Here is a 20,790-nt window from a genome sequence, read left to right on the forward strand (position 1 = left end):
GGTATATTAGTTGATACACCAAAGGTATTATCAAATAGTGGGTGTTGGAATATCTATTGAGAGATTAGTGCGAGACGTTCAACCTTCAATATTGCATCGAGTGAAAAATTCTGAAGTAAGGAAGCATAATTCAAACAAGTATGACTAGAACTACACCAGTGAGTGTAAAAGTGGTAGCTTCGGAATCACTTTACAAGAGAGATGTATTTCGTCAGCCAGATCCATTCGCTGTTATTACTGTAGATGGATCACAAACCAAAACTACAAAAACTGCCAAAAAGACTCTTAATCCATACTGGAATGAGTCATTTACGTTCAACGCATTAGAGGATTCTATATTGGTGATTCAAGTGTTTGATCAGAAGAAATTCAAAAAGAAAGATCAAGGATTTTTAGGGGTTGTAAATGTTAGAATAGGCGATGTCATCGACTTGTCATTACCTAACTCAGAAGAGACAATCACTAGAGACTTGAAAAAGTCAAATGAGAATTTAGCTGTAAGCGGAAAGATAATAGTTGTTATCTCTCATAATGCCAGAGCTTCGACTAATAATACTTCTTCTTCTTCTAGACCAGTATCAGGCGGTGCGGTTACTAATGCGCCTCCTATAATGAGTAACGGAAATGCTAGTGCAGCACCAAGTGGTCCTCCGCCACAACATACTAGCAGCCAGGCTCCAATAAATAAGCAGTATTCATCTTTTGAAGACCAATATGGTAGATTACCGCCTGGATGGGAACGTCGGACTGATAACTTTGGCCGTACTTATTACGTGGATCATAATTCAAGAACTACTACATGGCAAAGGCCTACCTTGGATCAATCTGAATCTGAAAGAGGTCAGCAAAGACAAGATACAACTGAAGCTGAAAGAAGACAACACCGTGGCCGTACATTGCCGGGAGAAACACCACAATCACCTTTCTTAGCTAACTCTGCTGATAACTCTGCCAGTGGAAATGTCACTGTTAATTCAACCGGAGCAAATACTCCAGTCAGTCCTGCTGCTGCTATGTCAATGGCTGCTTCTGGTGCGACTACCAATGGGTTAGGTGAATTACCTTCGGGTTGGGAACAAAGATTTACTAATGAAGGTAGACCATATTTTGTTGATCACAATACAAGAACCACTACTTGGGTTGATCCAAGAAGACAACAATACATCCGTACCTTTGGTCCTAATACTACTATTCAACAACAGCCAGTCAGTCAATTGGGACCATTACCGTCTGGATGGGAAATGAGATTAACAAATACAGCAAGAGTGTATTTTGTTGATCACAATACAAAAACTACCACTTGGGATGACCCAAGATTGCCATCATCATTAGACCAAAACGTACCACAGTATAAGCGTGATTTCAGAAGAAAGGTTATCTATTTCAGATCGCAACCAGCTTTGAGAATTTTACCAGGACAGTGCCATATTAAGGTTAGAAGAGATCACATTTTTGAAGATTCTTACCAAGAAATAATGAGACAAACTCCAGAAGATTTGAAGAAGAGACTAATGATTAAGTTTGACGGTGAAGAAGGTTTAGATTATGGTGGAGTTTCCAGAGAATTCTTCTTCTTGTTATCACATGATATGTTCAATCCTTTCTACTGTTTATTCGAATACTCATCTCATGACAATTACACGTTACAAATTAATCCAAACTCCGGTATAAATCCAGAGCACTTGAACTACTTCAAGTTTATTGGAAGAGTTGTTGGTTTGGGTGTGTTCCATAGAAGATTTTTAGATGCATTCTTTGTTGGAGCTTTATATAAGATGATGTTGCGTAAGAAGGTGGTGTTGCAAGATATGGAGGGTGTTGATGCAGAATTTTATAGATCATTAAAATGGATTTGTGATAACGATATCACTGACATCTTGGATTTGACATTTAGTGCTGAAGATGAAAGATTTGGGGAAATTGTTGAAGTTGACTTAAAACCAGGCGGAGCTCAAATAGAAGTTACAGAGGAAAATAAGCATGAATACGTTGAATTGATTTCTGAGTGGAAGATCAGCAAGAGAGTTGAAGAACAATTTAAAGCATTCATAGATGGATTCAATGAATTGATCCCACAAGAATTGGTGAACGTGTTTGATGAAAGAGAATTAGAATTGTTGATTGGTGGTTTGGCAGAAATCGATATCGAAGACTGGAAAAAGCATACCGACTATAGAGGGTACCAAGAAAGCGACCAAGTCATCCAATGGTTCTGGAGATGTATCAAGGAATGGGACTCAGAACAAAAAGCAAGATTATTGCAATTCACCACTGGTACTTCCAGAATCCCAGTTAACGGGTTCAAGGACTTACAAGGGTCCGATGGTCCTAGAAGATTCACAATTGAAAAGGCCGGTGAGTCCAACCAATTACCTAAGTCGCACACTTGTTTCAACAGAGTCGATTTACCTCCTTACACAAATTACGAGAGCTTGAAGCAAAAATTGTCCTTAGCCGTTGAAGAAACTGTTGGTTTTGGTCAAGAATAGTCTCACTCATGTAAATTTTGTCTCTACATCACTCCAATTTTACGATTTTTATTGGTCTTATGATTACGTTTTGGTTTGTGTTTGCTGTTATTTAATTTATTGCGTTTAGGTTTAATCTATCATATCTTTTTTTTACTTGTTGATCTTTTGTACCTTTTTTATGTTTTATGTTCCTCATGGAACCTTATTTTTTAATTTTACTCTTTGTTTACATTCTACTTTTCAATAATATACTGCCTACATACGTATGATTCAACGTCTGTTATACTAATCGTCTACTAAAATTTCTCTATGTGAAAGAGAGCAATCTCCCTTACCAAAAAAAATGTAGTGCGTCCATAACCATCTCTACTCCACATTTCGTCTCACGCCATACCAAATATTATCAGGCATTCCTATATTAGTAATGATTGCACACTTAGTAAGCCCCATATAAAGTTTTGGTAAGGGGAACTCCGCAATGTAAGTTTTTGGTTGTTAGCAGGCTTAATTAATGGCAATTAAATGATGACTTTGAGGAGAATCCACTATATATATAGATGACATCAAATGAAGAAAAGGCCTTTGTATAATTTCATTAGTTATAATAGTTTGAATCAATAAATACACTTATACAATGCCAGACTTATTTGATAATATATTTAACAGAATAGGAGCAAAGCTTAATGGTGGTAAGACGACCCACCACTATCAAGGGTCGTCGCAGGTGAATACTGGTAGATTCTACAGTTTCCACGAGAATGGTACCAACAACAAGTATTGGATGCCTACCTCGAAGAGTTTTGATAACGCAATGGAAAATATCGATAACACTAATAAGGAGAGAAAGAATAGTGATGCTTCAGTGGAATCAGAAGGCATGATGCCTAGATCCAGAATGAATAGTACTGCATCAGACATGCTGGAAAACCTGGACACCTAACTATCCGACCATAAAGGGGTCATTGTGTTCTTTTAATGTGGGAGAACACTGTCTGGAATGATATCGGCTTACTCTTGCGGAATTCAGGTTTACGAATTATGATTAATAAATTGTGATTTTTCTAGCTTATATAGTTAATAAATACTGGAAAAAATTGCTTTGAATGGCCTTAAAATGTAGCGTAACAGTTGCCTTTCCCAAAATCTTTAGTGTAGTATGAGATTCTTTTAGGAATTTAGTTCGTAAATTTCTATCATTTCATGCAATGAATCCTTGCCGCATTAGAGATACCATTCATTCAAATATCATTATATTATACAAAAAGATTAATACATTATAATGTAGAACTATAATACAGAACCATGAATACGCAGTGCGTGATAATAGATAAATAATGATTTCTAATATCTGAGTCGAAAATAATACTTTTAAACTGACAAAAATGAATTAAGGACAGATGAATTGAAAATAGTAACAAAAAGGTTCACAGCCTTATGAATAACCAGAAACTAAGGTTTTGGAAGAGATAAAAGAACATATATTGTCATGTCTAAATGATACATGGGATTTAACTTAGAAGCAGCAGCACAATTTTCGGAACCAACCTTTTTCTTTTTGCCTTCTCTCGTTAAAGCTCGATGTGTCTGAATGTAAATCACCATCATCTCTTACTGGTATCATACCATCCTGATATTCGTTTCTAGAGGCTACTTGACCATTTCTATCTTGTGTTATCGAATTATAGTTGCCGTAGGTTAATGATTTCGAACGAGGGTTTTTACCCTGTGGAGCCAAATTACGGCTCGTGCGTTGGGACCTCTGTGGAGGTGTATTTGTCGACTTTCTATGCTTGTTATACAATTGAGCGTTTTGTGATGAATTCTGGGGAGGGTGTGGATTACCGTAGCCATGTAGGTTGGCCTTTTTATTTAATGCAGCATCCCAACCTCTTCCGTTATTCAAGTCCATCCAATCATAATGGCCATCTTCAGTAGCATCAATGGATATAAGCGCTTTATCCATTAATGATATCAAATAATTATAATCTGGAGTTTCGTCGAATTTTAATCCTCTCACGTAGCTCAAATATTGTGCAAACTGAATTGGCAAGCCATAGCATAATTCATTCACTGAAGTGGTTTGTTTTTTCTGACCAATCTTTTCGTATTTTTGTTTGTTTGTTGGTGCTTTCAAACCTTGCCATGGTAGAGCGCCTTTCAAAAAGTAGAGGAATACATGTCCTAAACTCTCTAAATCATCTCTTCTCAGTTGCTCTCTTCCAAGATGAGTGTTTATGGACATGTAACGCGCCGTCCCACTCAATGCCTTTTTTTCTCTATATGGAATATGAGTTTTGGACTTTGGGTCCCTGAATTGCTTTGCCATTCCAAAATCAACTACGTATACTTGGTTTGCCTGAGGTGTACCTGGCTTGCCAATCAAGAAGTTATCGGGCTTGATATCTCTATAAATCAAATTGTTTTCATGAATAGTTTGCACTCTACTGATCATTTGTTTGGCTACCTGGATTACTGTCTTGAATGAGAATTTACGGCCACACCAGTCAAACAAATCCTCTAACGAAGGACCTAACAAATCAATCACCAATATATTATGTACACCTTCCTGTCCGAAAAAATATGCTTGAGGTATACCCACACTTCCATTTAATATTCTGTAGGATCTATATTCATCCCTGAGTTGTGGTGCTTCACACTTTCGAGGTTCAAACTTAATTGCAACTTGTTGATTGTTTAATAAATTAATTCCTTCAAAAATTATCCCAAACGACCCTTCTCCTATCTTTTTCCCAACTTTATAGTGAACTCCCACTATAATTGAAGAATTTGTTTGTGCCATCAATATTAACGTTCAAAATGGTCTGGCTAATCGATATTTAACTTTGCAAATTTAATATGAAAATTTAATGCAAATAAACTCTACGTTAACTTTAATCAATTCCTCAACCTTCAAAAAATTCTTATTCTTTTCTCTTAGTGCCCGATATCTCTTCTATTTGCTATAAAACCTGCTAATGTTTATGGTATCTGTCGTAGTTATAGCAATTTTTCCCGCTTGACAAAATTTTTGACGACTATTTACGTGCAGGACAAAATATGCCTCTATGAAAACACCAATTAAAATAGGTATTTAGCTAGATTATATCGGGTTTAAAGGGATAGGAGATGTCAGGAGAAGATGCTACAGTGTTTAAGCCAAATGCACGGGTGCTAGCTTATCATGGACCGCTAATTTACGAAGCTAAGGTGATAAAAATTCATGAAAAAAATAAGACATTTATTGAAGATGGAGAAGGAAAACATCAACCTATTGAAGGAAGCAACTTACCAGAAGAATACTACAGCGTGAACGCGTATTTTGTACATTACAAAGGATGGAAGGCAAAATGGGATGAGTGGGTTGGGCCAGATCGAATATTGGAATACAATGAGACCAACGTCCAAGCACAGAAAGAATTAAAGGAACAACTAACTAAGGCAAAAATCAAGCCCAAGGTTAAGACAGAGTCTTCTACGGTAACTACTGGTACTAAGAAGAGAGGTATGCCTGTTTCCGGCGCTACTACTAACACCAAGAAGAAGAAGACTGACCCCAACCGTGTCAATGAGGTTTCTATTTTTATGAAGCCTGAGTTAAAATATATATTGGTAGATGATTGGGAGTTCATCACGAAGGAAAGAAAGGTAATAAATATCCCTAGCTCGCGACCGGTGACAGCCATAATCAGCGACTATTTGCAATCGAAGAAGGACCAGGATACAAGCCCTCAGACAATGGAAGTGATAAACGAGATATTACAGGGATTGGAATTGTATTTCAACAAGTCTCTCAGCTTGATTTTGCTTTACAAGTTCGAAAGACTACAATATATGAATCTCCTCAAAGATCATGGAGATGATTTGCGGCCATCTGAATTGTATGGAGTCGAACATTTGTTGAGACTCTTTGTAGCATTGCCGGGATTAATTGCACAAACTACGATGGATTCCGTAAGTATCGGTGTGTTGGTAAAACAGAGTAAGGATATACTCGAGTTCATAACTGATAATTTGTCGGTGTATTTAAATGATTATGTAAATGTTAGTCCTGCTTATGATAGTTTAGCTAGGTCCTAATGCGAAATATCATTAGGGGATAAAATCGCTGTACATATAATAAATCAGTATTTAAAATCGAATTTAATGAAACCATATTTAGTTGACATAATAGATAAATCAAACGTTTCTGAGTCCATCAAATACAAAATTACCAATGATGTACCAGATAGCTTAGATAGCAGTATTAGGGACACCCAATTGATTCAACCCCACATTGAGAAACCAGTAGTGAAATATTTATTCAAGGATGATTTGAAAGATACCAAGTACACCAATGAACACATTGTAGAAGAGCTAATACAACTGGATGAGAATATAAAGAAAGTGATCATTCTTGAAGTTGAAGACAATAAAATAAAGGAAACTAAGCAGTATAATTTACAAGACGAAGAAGCAACTCAAATTTCACACATTGAAGTAAATGATACAAATTCACATAATAGTAAGATCATACGGATCGAAACGGTAGAATCTAACTTGAAAGGTATAGAGAAGTTTACGAATAAGTTAGGACAAACGAGTAGTCTACATATGTTGGAGCTATTTGATAATCGCAACAAACAGTTACTAGATATCATACGCTACGCAGACGAAACAAAATAAATTAATTTTTCACATTCATTCATAAACATAGGCATAAACATAAACATAAATCATAAATCATAAACGGCATCAAAAGATGTAAATACAAAGCGAACTACATACATCGTGGCATCTTTGGCCCAACATTATCAACAAGGCAGAACTAAATCGGGATTGCCCTATAGTCGACTTCGACTAACGGGTTCTCGTTATTGCAAGTAACTTCTAATTCTAATTTCCAATGTCTATCGTACTGGTCTTCTTCCTCTTTGGTGAAGCCATGATCACTGGCATCTTCAAACTTCCACTTCAACTTCGTTGGTGTTTCTTCAACTCCAACCTTACCAAAATCCATGGTAAATCCAGAACATTTCTCCATGTCTGGCATTAAATGCTTTTGAATGTGGTGCTGCAAGTTTCTCTTGAACTTACGCGACTTCTTGTTCATGGTAGGCTTGATTTTGTCCAAGTTGCCGTGCACTTCCTTGGTGATAAATGGTGGATAGTACGACAAATGGGCATGACAGTAGTCAAAATCATTATCCCAAGTCTCATCACGAATGTAACTTTCGAAAGCAACAATATCATCGAATTCCCTCATTGGTGGTGGTTTCAAAACCGATTGAATGGATCCTTCGGATTCAATAGAAGTAATCGAAGATGATCTTGATTTAGGAATTTCTTTTAAGTGAGTCAACTTTTCACAGTTGTCCAAATCAAGTGCTAATCCTTGATTCTTAGACTTGTTCTTTTTGGTCATATTGTTAAGAGTTTGAGATTAATATAGAGTATGAGTATTTATAGTGAGACTTAAATTTAAAATTTAGTTTTCAACTAATTAACGAAATGAACTATTACAACTCTCATTCCTGCTTTTATCTGCTTTATATACTCTTGGTTGCGGGTTCTAGCCATCCGTCTGTATCTGGCCACTTTTAAAATCTAATGATTAAAATCCCCTCGTAATTGTTATCACTCCACCATTCAAGGTCACGATACTGTTAATTTCTTTTACCATAATATTATATAACGAATAATACGGGGTTACCGTACTGTGGTTACACCATTATGGTATATGGCTTATGGAATTTTCATTATTCTTGCCTTTCGGGGAATAAAGTCGTAGTTTGTAAAAGCAATTTTACAAAAGAGCCACCTGGGGAATATATAGAAATAAAAATTCAATGAGCATCGGATAGTGAGATAAAGGTGAAAAATAGCAAAAATGGGGAAGTTGACGTTTAAGGGAGATAAGCCCAAGAAACGCAAGAGAACAGAAAAGGAGGATAGACATGAGCCCGTGAAGAAGACTAGGGGTGAAAATGTAAACTTAGATGGTTGGAGTACGGCCTCATGCGTAGAAGACTTGAAGGGCCCATGCATAGTGTTAGGAGATATTCATAAAGATGGGAATGTGGACAAGGACAAAGAGGACAGTTTTGCAGCTGAAGAACAGCATGCGGTTTTACAAGTCGATGAGGATGCTGTTACAACGGGGAAAGATCTTGACGTTGTAGCAGATACGGTTAATTTCTTTGGGGGGAATGTGTATCCAGGAATACATAAATGTGAGCCCAACAAGGTGAATCAGGTGTTAACATTGGTGCCCATTAGCGAGTTTGAGAAGTCGAGGCTCGATACTTCCAAAACTAACAGATTTGCCTTGAAGACTCATCACAATCGCTACATATCCACCACAATGGAGTTAGTGCATGCCATAGGTGACAACGAGATATTCACATTCAAAAGCGTTAATGTTGCAAACGACAAGTTAGGATACGACGAGCCCTGGTGGGAGATAGTCCACGATGACGCTCGGCTTGTGATTGAACATTCAGACTCGACTTACAAAGTTAAATTTGTGGACACTGGCAAAATACCCGAAACCAACGATATTATCGACAGGTTTGTTATCAGGGTGCAATCTAAAAATACTCTCAAGGGGTCACAAATACTATTGAATGACTCGGAGGTAGACAACGGTCCTAATTTGAATAAAATAGTCCGTCAGCTATATAAAGATACCAATGGAAAGATCGAAATAAACGATAAATTGGTGAAGAGGTTAAAAGATGCCATTTCAACGGGCGATATCAACGAGCAAATTATACAAGAGAAGTCTCGCTACCTTTCCAAATGGTAAACTAGGCACATACACTACATAATCCTTTTATATATTAACATTATTCTTTCAGTTACACCATAAAGTAGTATTAGATTGAATGCGACATTTCTCGATTTTTTTTTTATTAATTTTTCTGGATTGGACCTAATTATCAGAAAGACAATAGAATAACTGATATTAGCAGGGTTAACTTAGTAAAGTGACACTTTTTTCTATATCTCATTGTTATTAGCATCACACACAATAATATTAAAATATGGCATTTGGTGTATATCAACTACCAGGGGAGCAAAAGACCTATTCTCAGATGACACCTGAAGAACAGGCAGAGGAAGGTGCTAAGAAGATGGTTGAATTAATGCAATCATGTCCAGGTAAAACAGTCATGGCTGGTGTTTCTGGGTTCTTCTTGGGTGGTTTTTTCGGTTTATTTATGGCATCCATGTCTTATGATGTGCCAGTAGGTACTAGTGCAGTTAACAGTATTCGTGACTTGCCATTCAAGCAACAAATGAAGATCCAATTTTCAGATATGGGTAAAAGAACATACTCTTCGGCTAAGAATTTCGGTTACATTGGTATGGTGTATTCTGGTGTTGAATGTGCTATTGAAAGTTTGAGAGCCAAGCATGATATTTATAATGGTGTCAGTGCAGGTTGTATCACAGGAGGTGGTTTGGCTATAAGAGCAGGTCCTCAGGCAGCATTGGTTGGATGTGCTGGTTTCGCCGCCTTCTCAACTGCTATTGATTTATATTTAAGAAGTGACAGTGCTTCACCACCAAAGAATGATTATGATGAGTAGTGTTTGTAAATAGGTCCTTTTGTATATTAGAATACATATATAATACATAGAAATTACATCTTATTGTACAGTTTTAACAAAAATAATAGCAGTACTCGTAATTCAACCCAGACACAATAAATGATGATATTAAGAAGAAAATGATACTAGTAATTATTATGATATAGCGTATAGTAGAGGCTGGTTTACTTATTCGTTGTAAGCTTTCTAATTCCTCTAGTACTGTGGGTTCGTGTTGTGGTTGTAATTGTTCGTCTGCCTCTATTTCGTCAAATTCATGGTGGTCTTTAAGTAAACTCGATAATTCACCATCAAATTTCTGGAATGCCTCGCAGTCCACATTTATTTCTCTGTAAACAACAAGCTTTCTTATTCTATCTAACTTTTCAGCTATTGAATCCACAGATTGTAACTGTTCTTCCGTATCGTATATCTTTGGCAATATACGCTCGTTTGATACAACTCTCGAATTCAAGTAATCTCTCAGTATAGGAACAGGTCTAGGTTTTGCAAGATTTATTGTTTTTGCTCTAGGTTTCAAATTCTCTGGCAGATATATTTCATGGTTCTGAGACGAGCTAACGTTTCGAATAAACGGTATAGGTTCATGGAATGGTCTTGAATTATGTCTAGTCTCCATTGTTGCGTCATCCTCTTCCTTAATTTGTATATTTTTGTCTACCTTGTACGGTAAAGGTAATGGTTCTCCCAATTGCAATGCCACCTCATTATTTCTTCGTTTATTCTTAGTATTCATTGTGTCTTCATATCCAGTTTGTTAATGTTTTTATTTAGTAGATAATTTTCTATTTATGTAAATAAACGCGATTTCAGTTTCTACGTTTTTTGAAGCATTTATGTAACAAGATATTCCAAATTTTTATCTACACTAACTAATCCTAATAATACAAATATATTGAAAAATCTATATAACTATGCCTTCTTTGACGGAGAATGTTTGAATCTCAAAATAACCCTTTGTATCAAATATATTATACAACCAATGAACCTAAATAATGCCATAAATGCGACTAACCATAATATAACAGTCAAGAAAATTTGTGACCTTGTGTTATCAGTTCCTGTGTCGTCGTCAGAGAATTGACTAAATCCACCAGTCTCAAGAACTACTGCAATAATAATAAAGTTGGAAAACATCCAAATTAAAACAGTCATTGATCTAATAAATGCATAATAATCTTCATTACTTGTTTCTGGTTTTGAATTGCTTTCTTCCATTGGCTTTTTAATCTTTTCTAATTGATTCAAATAAGATTGGTTGATTTCTTCTTTCAATATTGGAATATTAACATCGAAAGTACCATCTTCTCTAACCTTCGCGGCACCCAAATCTTTGGCTCCTGTATCACCCTTTGTACCCCACGAAATATCATCTATATTACAAAAAGCATAGATGTTCAAGACATTAATATATGATGGGGAAAGTAAGATGTATTGGACGAATGACGTAAACATATGCCAAGGTTCAAAGTAAATAAACGATGCAATAAAGTACAATGCATAGGTGGAAGCTGTTGCAACCACTAAATCTCTGAATTGTTCATTCTTAAAAAAAAGCGATACCGTAATTTTGGTTTCATCGTTGTAGATCAGCTGAATCGAATTAACGGCCATGAATATGGCCGCAAAAATCATATATGCCATCAATATTGCAAAGAAAACCACAATGACTATGTAGAATTTTTCAGTTCCTTTAGGTTTATTACCAAAACTTAAAACGAATGTAGTGACGATTGATGCTAGATAAAGCCATAAAAATACCACTGATAACACATTTCCTGGAGCAAAATTTAAGCTCGAATCAGCTAATGAAGTTGTCAATATTCTGAAAACCAAAAAATACGAACCAATCGAAAACCAAGACACAATCAAATTTAAAAACTGGTACATGAATTCAATGTGAAGGCAAAGTTTCCTACCAATTGAATGAGACGATCCCCAAAGTTTAGGGAAATGTGCTAATGCATAAATAGCTGCAAAAAATGAACCATTCAACCATCTTCTTCTCTGTAATATAAACTCGGCTAGTCCTTGAGGAACATCAGTTTCAGCAGATGCGGTTCTACAGTATCTTAATAACCAAGAACAACCCTTTTTTGCAACCAATTCGTAACATAAAATTCTGTCTTCAGCCAAATACATATTTGAAGTAAATATTCCAGCTTCCTCTTTCAATTCAGTCTTCTTTAATTCGTATTCATCATCATTTGGATCAAGTTCCCCACTTCCATGTAAAAACTCACCCTTAAAGTATTTCTCTAAAGGACCCTTACCATTGATGTCATTTTGAAGCGCAACATATCTATAAGCTGAAAATGCACCTGGCAAAACCGAAATGAATCCGAATACCGATTCGGTTGGCTTATCCAAAATATTCGAAATCTTATATTCGAAATTCTGACCATATACTAAAGGATTTGTAACTAACTGTCTCTTTTGTAAAGCAGCTTTTATTTCACCACATGCACCTGCTACCTGAGGGTTTTTGTCGAACTCTTTCCACAAGTGGTACAAGGATTTGCCTGAAGGTTGAGTACCAGCATCCAACAAAATTACCACTCTTGGATCTAAAACTTGACCCAATGCCTGAAAACACCATCTGTGTGAATTAATTTTTTTAGCATTTGTTTCTTTCAAACAGAATAGTAATTGTACTGGAACAATCTTTTCGGTGGTGAGCTTAACTGTATCATCAACACTAGAAATACCGACTCTAGTGGTATACTCATAAATATGTGCTTGGACTTTCTTGTCGTCAACTCTACTCTTAGCCAATCCATCTTGATAGACCCCTAAACCTGCTAATAATGCTTGTGCTCTTTCATTAATCTTGGAACGACCATCACTTACAATACATACAACTACTTTTTTCCAAGAATTTTTCCCCCAGACAGGAGACCTTGTTCTAGATTCCAAATGTTTTATATTCTTAAATACCCCCTTCAATGTTTTTGCCAAAAGAATGTCATCTTCATTATACATAGTGACAACTATCATTAATTCTGTTTGACGGGGCATTGGGTAATGCACTGGTCTCAAAATATAGCCATCTCTATAAAAATTAGATGGTCCACATGTAACGGCTGTGTATCTCATGTATGCAAATTCTCTTGATAACCCGTTATCCTTCTCGGTTTGCCTGTAGTCAGGAAACTTTCTTAACAACTCAGTGGCTACTGGACAATCCAAAACCAAATGTCCGTTTAACCCCGATGCAATACCTATTTGAGGCTTGGACCTGACCTCTTCCTCGCCTTCTTCTGGAGGCCGCACAAATTCGTCTCCTTCGTCGCCAAAAGGAGATTGAGGTATGTCAACTAGTTCATCTTCTGGTACCATAGGATTCACCACTTGCACTGTATTCAAATCGTACGAATCACCTTCAAACTGGTTGTACTGAATCCTTTGATCGAAATCTCTTTCTTCCTCATCATCATACACATTAGGCACAAACGCATGGTCGTAGTTCTCTCCAGTATATCCAAAATCATGAAACTGATTCAACTCATAATTATCCATATCTGAATTATCATTATACGGCCTAGTATCGAATGGATCTTCACTTTGGGGCAATGGTGCTAAATTAGGTGGCCTTGGAGCATTAGATGTAGTGAAGATGTTCGATGGTTCAATCTCTTCATCATGATAATAGCTATCGAATTCTTCATAGCTGTCTCCGTTTTGGTTATTATACACTGGCTGTGGCTGTTGGAAATTAATTGAATTATCACTAGCCATTCTGTTTCGTTGATCTGCCGCTGGGTTATAATTATACACTCCTGATTGTTGATGGTTTAAATAGTCATTTAACGAAATATCGTCTTCATCCCCATATTGGTTATGATTATTGTCTAGACGATGAAAGCCACTCATGCTAATTCACTTTTGAAACTATCAAGTCAATTAGAATGACCGTTTTTAAATTCCTTGTTTCAAAGAGAAAGATATTTTAAGATCAAACACGCGTGAACAATCTCAGCCACTACAAAATGTTTAAGCATGATTTCATGTCAACTAAACGGTCGCAGTACGATCAAATATAACCTATTCTTAGCACATGCATGAGAGGATACGAGTTATTATCCTGTTTTAGAGAGAATAATGGTTTGATATTGTCAACGCAAAGATATTTGAAGATAGCCAGTATAGGGTGGTCCAATAATACCTATGCTTTCAGGTTTTCAACCCGTAGAATATACATATGAGATAATAATCTACAATACTTCTATATTTCGTAAGCATATATATCCGTATAAAGACATGTTAACATGTTAATTAGATATGTTGAAAAATAGATATGCGAGATCAAATAGAAGTTATGTTGGGACATAAATACCAAACCGAGCATCGAACAGCATCAAACAGCAGGAAACTGCAATGAATAATAGAAACATGTTTTAGGAGTGGTAGATAAGATTGGTTTGGTACTTTCCTGCCGATACCTTCTTTCTAACACTGTTTCATCCATTGTGGTATCATCGAGACTGGGATGGTAGGACCTATCTCGTCTAATTATAGAAACCAGTCCGATGGTTTATGTAAGCACCCTTAAGCCAAGAGCTGTATAGCCAGGAATGTAGGACGTCCACCATGACCGTTGGTGCTCAGGCACTGCATGCATGATAGGATGATGAGCGGAAGTATCAATTGGCAGACGTACTATCTAAACTGGCAAATGTATATTTTTGGTATGCCTCAAACTGCGGCTGACACCTATAGAGAGATGATCTAAAGGGAGCAAATGCTGCATTCGGTCCAAGAACTGGGTAAGATCATAGATAGCTGAAAGGCTATTAAACTAACGCAATGATTGTAATCGTACATCTTGCTTGGGTAATAATTCCAACAGAGAGCATCGTTCTGTATTAATGATGTAGTCAACATAGTCAATGAACTAAATTGAATCTTTAATAACTAATATATAAAATAGTAAATACATAAGACGACCTTATCCCATTATATTTTTACATCATTTGTACTTAGATGGTCATTGACATTTAAACAAGTCGATTTGAATACCATTATAACTTGCTTAGAGACCGATGGGCGAGAATATAGAGTAACGTTGAATCCTGATGGGTTTATCGATATAGAGACATGAAGGCAGATGAATGGATTTGAAAGCGGTAGATAGTATTACATTTCAGTTCTTGGAACCTTATTTGTGGATTGGTGGCGCAAAAATTGGGTCACTAGATGAAGCATCTGACTCTATAGTGGTATTTTACTAGAGACAATGTAAATTTGACATACCTTTACCAGAAAACTCTATACAAGGCATACATGACAACGGTAAGATTCTTGGTGTATGTGGTACTCTGTATTAGTTGGTTGTAATATTTAAAAAGCATAGGGACAAGTGTGTTACAGAATGCAAAAATCAGTATTATTTATACACGTATTGCATGAACGCTTCGTATAAACCTGACCACTTCTATCCATATAAAACGCACAATATAAGTAGATAAGAAAAATGATAACCTTGTTACTCTTTAGTTATGATTCTTATTAATTTGATATATGTGTTGTGGTTGGTTATTGTACCAATCATATGTCATACACCCGATGAGCAGGTATTAACCCATGAACCAAATAAATTAACAGGATGTATAGTTATATTTCAACCACATTATGATCCCACAACTCCACAGCAAGCTACTGAAATGAATAATCGAATTAGGAATATTATGGACAGCTATAGGAAATATGTTGAAACAGATCTAGAAAACACCATTAAGTTTGAATATTCTACGTTGTTTTATGGGATGGCGATTGAGTTTAACAATTTGGACAAAATTCATGAATTGATTGTCCAGAACCTGTCTGTGGGACAAGATGAACTAGACATTGATAATCATGAATTGATGGAACTGGAAATCAAGAAATTGTTTCAAAATTATAGGAAAAATGAATTAAGTAGATATGGAATCGATTTGGTTTATCAGTCAGACACACCTGTGTCTATTGATGAGCCTATGATGTAATAATGAATGTACGAACTACGATAAACTACACACAAGTCCGAATGATCGTCGCTTGTGTTCGCAAACAAACATGTAATCATAATCATTAAAATAGAAATAAACAAATAATCCCCCTACCAAATCATTATCAAAATACTGAATAAATACAGCCACAAGACGCTAACACGAAAGCAAAAGTGAAACAATAACATAAAAACTCATAATGAGTGGTGCCTACCTTGGGTGGATAATCGTCTCAGTTCACTGAATCGAAATCTAATTCTAGGTCTGCCACGTTCAATCTCTTCATTTCGGGTTCTCCAAATGTATTCTCACCCGAATACAACACATATAAAAATCCGTCTTCATCCTTATGCTCTTCGTAGATAGTACTCATTAATGCAGCTGTAGGTGGCAAGATGTCGTTTATAAAAATAAAAATAGCCTTTTCACTAGGCAACTTGATTCTCTTTCTTATCACATACACAAACTGTCCGACAGACAAATCCCCAGGCACCAAGTACTTTCTCTTATCGATCTCCTGGATATCCGAATTTTCTGCCTTCTCACAAATAACGGGAAGTCTGTCATTGAACCTTTGCGTGATCCGAGTAGCTTCTGCCTTTCTCTTTTCTATATCCCAGTTAGCATTCCCCCCATTCAATCCACAAACATTACCTTATAAAAATATACATACCAAATGGATGTTCGTCCTTAAATTGAGATCTCATATTAATCCTATCCATGTTAGTAATTGCTTCTATGCTACATCCCAGGTTCATAAATCGAAAAATGTTCTTGACGACCGGAGTGGCGATTCATGGGGAATTATAAACAATTGAATATCCTTTAAATTTAAAACCCTCCAGCTATTTCAAATCCTTTATAGAACGGTATACTTACAAATATACTTTCTGATGTTCTCTATAGTATTACCACAGATTATTTATTACAATTATTGTTAAATTTAATAATTATAAACATCTAAATGACTATCATTTAGTTATCTTATCTTTAGGGAGGTGATTAATCGCGGTAGTGCGTGTTTCAATATCAGAAAACGTATTTTGATAAGCACACAGTAAACAATTGATTCCAACGTGTTTTCAATACTGACCTAGTCATCAACGATATTATGCTTCGATAGGTTGGTTGATGATAGGTATATTGGGATTATTCATCTGTTGGTGGGGAGTTTAATCGGGTTCTGTAGAAATCTGGCATGGAAAAGGAATACCAAGTCGATTTAAATTTGCAATGCTTGACGACCGTAATGTATATCACATTAGAAGTATACATGTGGATGTATAGCTTGGTGAGTATGTACTGTAACAGTATTGTTAAAAAAATTGTTCTAATTGTGGACTAGTTCGAAGAAATTGCTGCGAATTTTAATCATTGCCATTTTCTTGAATTTTTTTCATTTTGATAGATACAAAGGTGATATTCTGAACTTGGTAGCACCATCAATGTAATGCTTTATTGCTGAATTAGCCTTGTCTTCAAGTTGATTGTATCCGTTATATTGGTTGCATGGGTTGTAGATGATAATAGAGTCCGTGGGTGACATTCGCAAAACCAATGTAAAAGAGGCAACAGGAATGAACGATTAGATTGGAATCAAACCATTGAAACAGGTCTGGACTTTTACCAAACTAGAACTCGTATCGATATAAATCAATGGTGAACATTGCACCTTTACTTGATAAGTCTATTTGTTGTGTACTGCATATAGACAGGCCAGTATGGATTTCAGAAAAATCCTTCTGCTGGGCATATATAGCTACATGGCCAGTATACGAAATGATAGCATTTAAGCGACTAATACACTCGGGTAGACCATTATTCTCTCCGGGATTGAAGCTTGATCCAAATTACAAATTGAAATGTGGATTGGAAATACATACTCAATTAAAAACCAAGTACAAGCTATTCTCATTATCATCTACAAAGTTCAATTCTGAGCCCAATACAAACGTTAGTTACTTTGATTGTGGGTTACCCGGGACCCTACCTAAACTAAATCCAGAGGCATTGTACTTAGCATTAAAGACAGCTGTGGCGTTGAACAGTGATGTGCAATCGTTTTCAACTTTTGACAGAAAGCATTACTTTTATCCGGATCAACCCCAAGGATTCCAGATAACTCAAAGATACCATCCTATAGCAAAGAACGGATATGTGGAGTTAAATAGCAAATTTGACGATATAGCAGAAGATCTGAAAATTATTAACATCGAACAGATTCAAATTGAACAGGATACTGGTAAAACTACTTATGATAAATTTGACAAGCTAATTAAAGTCGATTTAAACAGATCCAATATTCCATTGATTGAACTAGTTACAAAGCCTGATTTTGAAAACATGTCACAAATCAGGGCCTTTATCAAAAAATACCAAACCTTAGTAAAACATTTGGATGTTTGCACTGGTGACTTGGAAACAGGTGCGATAAGAATAGATCTTAATGTGAGCATTAACGGTGGTGAGAGAGTAGAAGTTAAGAACTTAGGAAGTTCCAGCGAATTAGCAAGTGCATTGAAGTCTGAGTATCAGAGACAAATAAGGATGTCGAAGGAAAATACACCTGTCATTCAGGAAACAAGAGGTTGGGATGGTAAGGAGACTGTAAGGTTGAGGAGTAAAGAGGATGCTGTGGAATATAGATATGTCCCAGATTCTGAATTACCATTTATCAACTTGGATCCTGGTATATCGCAGGAAATTGCTGCTACATTGCCTGATTTGCCTGACACCATTATAACCAAATTAATCTCCAAGCCATATAACTTGGAATTGAAGCATGCTAAATTCTTTATTGAAAATAAGGATATTCTTAATTATTATTATGATTTATTTAAAATCGTGGTCACTGATGCCGGTAAAGACTATAGAGTTGCAAACAATTGGCTCGTACATGAGTTGATTGGAGCCTTTTCAAAATTTGAAGTACCATTAGATGTATCTTTAATACCTCCAACAAAACTCGGAGAGATAATTATTATGGTCTCAAATGATGAACTAACTTCGACTTCAGCTAAACTATTACTTTCACAATTGGTTAAGTCGCCAAGTGATAAAGATTTAACTATTCAAGAATTAATAGGAAAATACGATGTAGGTAAGATTAAAGATATCACTGAAGATGAATTATCAGAAGCAATTGAAGAGGTATGCATAGATATTATTGAAAACAATCAGGATGTTATAGAAAAAATTATTACGGGAAAGCCGAAGTCAATTAATTATCTCATTGGCTTGGCTATGAGAGAAACAAACGGAAAAGTTAATTCTAAAGTCATTGAATCTAAATTCAAGCAGCTAATTGCTAATTATAAATAATAGATTAATATATTCATAGAGATATGTAAATGTTATATGGTTTGCCTTTTAGATAATTATTTTTTTTTGACTTGATAATTATAATCAAATCCGTCATCGCCATTATTTAATGTTTGACTCATAATGTATTTCAACTCATCCTTTGATGCTATCTCTTCTTCGTTGAAATAGTCAGAGATACTATTTGAGGACGCTATACCCTTCTCTAAGTCAAAACTTTTTTCTTCAGGACTATGAGCATTCAGTGTTGACGACCCACCAAGAGTACTGTCGTCATTTATTTCATTAAATCCATTTCTAAATTCACACATTGCTGGTTTGCTCAATTCAGATCTGTTACTTCCGACTCTTGTTTGAGTTGACATCTTCGAAAGTGCAAATTGACTAGTTGGACTGTTATTCTTTGTCAAATGGAATAGCTCTAGGTGATGTGAATCTGATTTTGTTGACTTATTGAATAGCCTTCCAAGACTAATAACACATAATCCATTTTTGTACATTTCCAATGCATCAGATCCTAGACCGAAAAGTAGGAAGGTGACAACTGATAATGCAATATTAACCCATCTGTCATAGACTATTTCAATTCCAAAATCAAAGAAGAAAATCTCTCCCCAGTATTCGTTATGAATTTCAGACCAGACAAAGTCTCCTTCAAACAAGCTAAAGTCGCTGACGAAGAAGTAAACGGCCACAGGAACTAATGCAATAACGATTAAAACGTTAAATATCAATAGCCTAGCAAACCTTTTTATATTCAATCCTGAGTTTGTGCATCTTAGTATATCCTTCACATCTTTTCTTTTCCTGCAGTATGCTGCTAAAGTCAGAACAGAAAAGACAACCGCAACTGCTGCCCAGATTATATTCCACATAGAATATAAAACAATTGATACCGGGGAGAGCGCATATGTCACCGTGCATCCCCTGTATTTTACAATAATATATCTTGATGTTTGAATAATGTAGTTTGTACACATAATAAAAATAGGCGTAATCAAGCACATCCCCAATGATATCCACATTTTCATCTTAGACCCATTATTCATGAATGCTGGATATTTTGCCCATAACACCATAAATAAATTAAATGCCAAAGCACTGATTGCACAAATCATCCCACTAGAGGATGCAGCCTCCAATTTCATTGTAACATCGCAATATCCTACGCCATTCCACTTCTGGTCAAAGTCTTCTCCTCCCCATATACAAGCATTGATAAATGACGTCAAATCAAGAAACAATAACCAGAATATCAAGCATATAGGAGGGATATTTTTGCACTTGCAGTGCCAAATAAAAGGAGGGATTAATAATATGAAAGCAATAAAAGAAAGGCCTGCTAATGTATTTCCTTTTTCATCCATCTCGTTCTGATAAACTAAAATAACTATTCTATATCACAATCTAATATAAATA

General features: G+C 35.9%; 14 protein-coding genes across 14 annotated transcripts; 8 read left to right on the forward strand and 6 right to left on the reverse strand.

Moving 5' to 3' along the window:
- Positions 1 to 140: 140 nt before the first annotated feature.
- On the forward strand, positions 141 to 2,489 carry RSP5 (NEDD4 family E3 ubiquitin-protein ligase; the record flags this gene model as incomplete). The annotated part of the gene is made up of 1 exon (XM_015610677.1): positions 141 to 2,489. The coding sequence occupies one exon, from the start codon at positions 141 to 143 to the stop codon at positions 2,487 to 2,489; it is 2,349 nt and encodes a 782-aa protein (XP_015468485.1).
- Positions 2,490 to 3,105: 616 nt separating this feature from the next.
- Positions 3,106 to 3,411, forward strand: AC631_01848 (uncharacterized protein; the record flags this gene model as incomplete). Its single annotated transcript, XM_015610678.1, has 1 exon — positions 3,106 to 3,411. The coding sequence occupies one exon, from the start codon at positions 3,106 to 3,108 to the stop codon at positions 3,409 to 3,411; it is 306 nt and encodes a 101-aa protein (XP_015468486.1).
- Positions 3,412 to 3,984: 573 nt separating this feature from the next.
- AC631_01849 (casein kinase) lies at positions 3,985 to 5,271 on the reverse strand (the record flags this gene model as incomplete). Its single annotated transcript, XM_015610679.1, has 1 exon — positions 3,985 to 5,271. The coding sequence occupies one exon, from the start codon at positions 5,269 to 5,271 to the stop codon at positions 3,985 to 3,987; it is 1,287 nt and encodes a 428-aa protein (XP_015468487.1).
- A 326-nt stretch (positions 5,272 to 5,597) lies between these two features.
- Positions 5,598 to 6,548, forward strand: EAF3 (Eaf3p; the record flags this gene model as incomplete). The annotated part of the gene is made up of 1 exon (XM_015610680.1): positions 5,598 to 6,548. The coding sequence occupies one exon, from the start codon at positions 5,598 to 5,600 to the stop codon at positions 6,546 to 6,548; it is 951 nt and encodes a 316-aa protein (XP_015468488.1).
- Positions 6,549 to 6,614: 66 nt separating this feature from the next.
- AC631_01851 (uncharacterized protein) lies at positions 6,615 to 7,133 on the forward strand (the record flags this gene model as incomplete). The annotated part of the gene is made up of 1 exon (XM_015610681.1): positions 6,615 to 7,133. One exon carries the CDS (start codon positions 6,615 to 6,617, stop codon positions 7,131 to 7,133), a length of 519 nt encoding a protein of 172 aa, XP_015468489.1.
- Positions 7,134 to 7,275: 142 nt separating this feature from the next.
- On the reverse strand, positions 7,276 to 7,872 carry UCF1 (Ucf1p; the record flags this gene model as incomplete). The annotated part of the gene is made up of 1 exon (XM_015610682.1): positions 7,276 to 7,872. The coding sequence occupies one exon, from the start codon at positions 7,870 to 7,872 to the stop codon at positions 7,276 to 7,278; it is 597 nt and encodes a 198-aa protein (XP_015468490.1).
- Positions 7,873 to 8,337: 465 nt separating this feature from the next.
- On the forward strand, positions 8,338 to 9,255 carry AC631_01853 (uncharacterized protein; the record flags this gene model as incomplete). The annotated part of the gene is made up of 1 exon (XM_015610683.1): positions 8,338 to 9,255. The coding sequence occupies one exon, from the start codon at positions 8,338 to 8,340 to the stop codon at positions 9,253 to 9,255; it is 918 nt and encodes a 305-aa protein (XP_015468491.1).
- Positions 9,256 to 9,493: 238 nt separating this feature from the next.
- On the forward strand, positions 9,494 to 10,042 carry TIM22 (translocation channel protein; the record flags this gene model as incomplete). The annotated part of the gene is made up of 1 exon (XM_015610684.1): positions 9,494 to 10,042. The coding sequence occupies one exon, from the start codon at positions 9,494 to 9,496 to the stop codon at positions 10,040 to 10,042; it is 549 nt and encodes a 182-aa protein (XP_015468492.1).
- A 73-nt stretch (positions 10,043 to 10,115) lies between these two features.
- Positions 10,116 to 10,799, reverse strand: AC631_01855 (uncharacterized protein; the record flags this gene model as incomplete). Its single annotated transcript, XM_015610685.1, has 1 exon — positions 10,116 to 10,799. One exon carries the CDS (start codon positions 10,797 to 10,799, stop codon positions 10,116 to 10,118), a length of 684 nt encoding a protein of 227 aa, XP_015468493.1.
- Positions 10,800 to 10,975: 176 nt separating this feature from the next.
- On the reverse strand, positions 10,976 to 13,936 carry CHS2 (chitin synthase I; the record flags this gene model as incomplete). Its single annotated transcript, XM_015610686.1, has 1 exon — positions 10,976 to 13,936. The coding sequence occupies one exon, from the start codon at positions 13,934 to 13,936 to the stop codon at positions 10,976 to 10,978; it is 2,961 nt and encodes a 986-aa protein (XP_015468494.1).
- Positions 13,937 to 15,750: 1,814 nt separating this feature from the next.
- On the forward strand, positions 15,751 to 16,047 carry AC631_01857 (uncharacterized protein; the record flags this gene model as incomplete). The annotated part of the gene is made up of 1 exon (XM_015610687.1): positions 15,751 to 16,047. The coding sequence occupies one exon, from the start codon at positions 15,751 to 15,753 to the stop codon at positions 16,045 to 16,047; it is 297 nt and encodes a 98-aa protein (XP_015468495.1).
- A 235-nt stretch (positions 16,048 to 16,282) lies between these two features.
- On the reverse strand, positions 16,283 to 16,772 carry AUT7 (ubiquitin-like protein; the record flags this gene model as incomplete). Its single annotated transcript, XM_015610688.1, has 2 exons — positions 16,283 to 16,659; positions 16,724 to 16,772. The coding sequence occupies 2 exons, from the start codon at positions 16,770 to 16,772 to the stop codon at positions 16,283 to 16,285; spliced, it is 426 nt and encodes a 141-aa protein (XP_015468496.1).
- A 1,057-nt stretch (positions 16,773 to 17,829) lies between these two features.
- Positions 17,830 to 19,371, forward strand: AC631_01859 (glutamyl-tRNA(Gln) amidotransferase subunit; the record flags this gene model as incomplete). The annotated part of the gene is made up of 1 exon (XM_015610689.1): positions 17,830 to 19,371. The coding sequence occupies one exon, from the start codon at positions 17,830 to 17,832 to the stop codon at positions 19,369 to 19,371; it is 1,542 nt and encodes a 513-aa protein (XP_015468497.1).
- Positions 19,372 to 19,427: 56 nt separating this feature from the next.
- STE3 (Ste3p) lies at positions 19,428 to 20,519 on the reverse strand (the record flags this gene model as incomplete). Its single annotated transcript, XM_015610690.1, has 1 exon — positions 19,428 to 20,519. One exon carries the CDS (start codon positions 20,517 to 20,519, stop codon positions 19,428 to 19,430), a length of 1,092 nt encoding a protein of 363 aa, XP_015468498.1.
- Between the last annotated feature and the right edge of the window lie 271 nt (positions 20,520 to 20,790).

This window comes from Debaryomyces fabryi, assembly GCF_001447935.2.
Source record: "Debaryomyces fabryi strain CBS 789 chromosome Unknown contig00028, whole genome shotgun sequence".
In the NCBI taxonomy this organism is placed as follows: domain Eukaryota; kingdom Fungi; phylum Ascomycota; class Pichiomycetes; order Serinales; family Debaryomycetaceae; genus Debaryomyces; species Debaryomyces fabryi.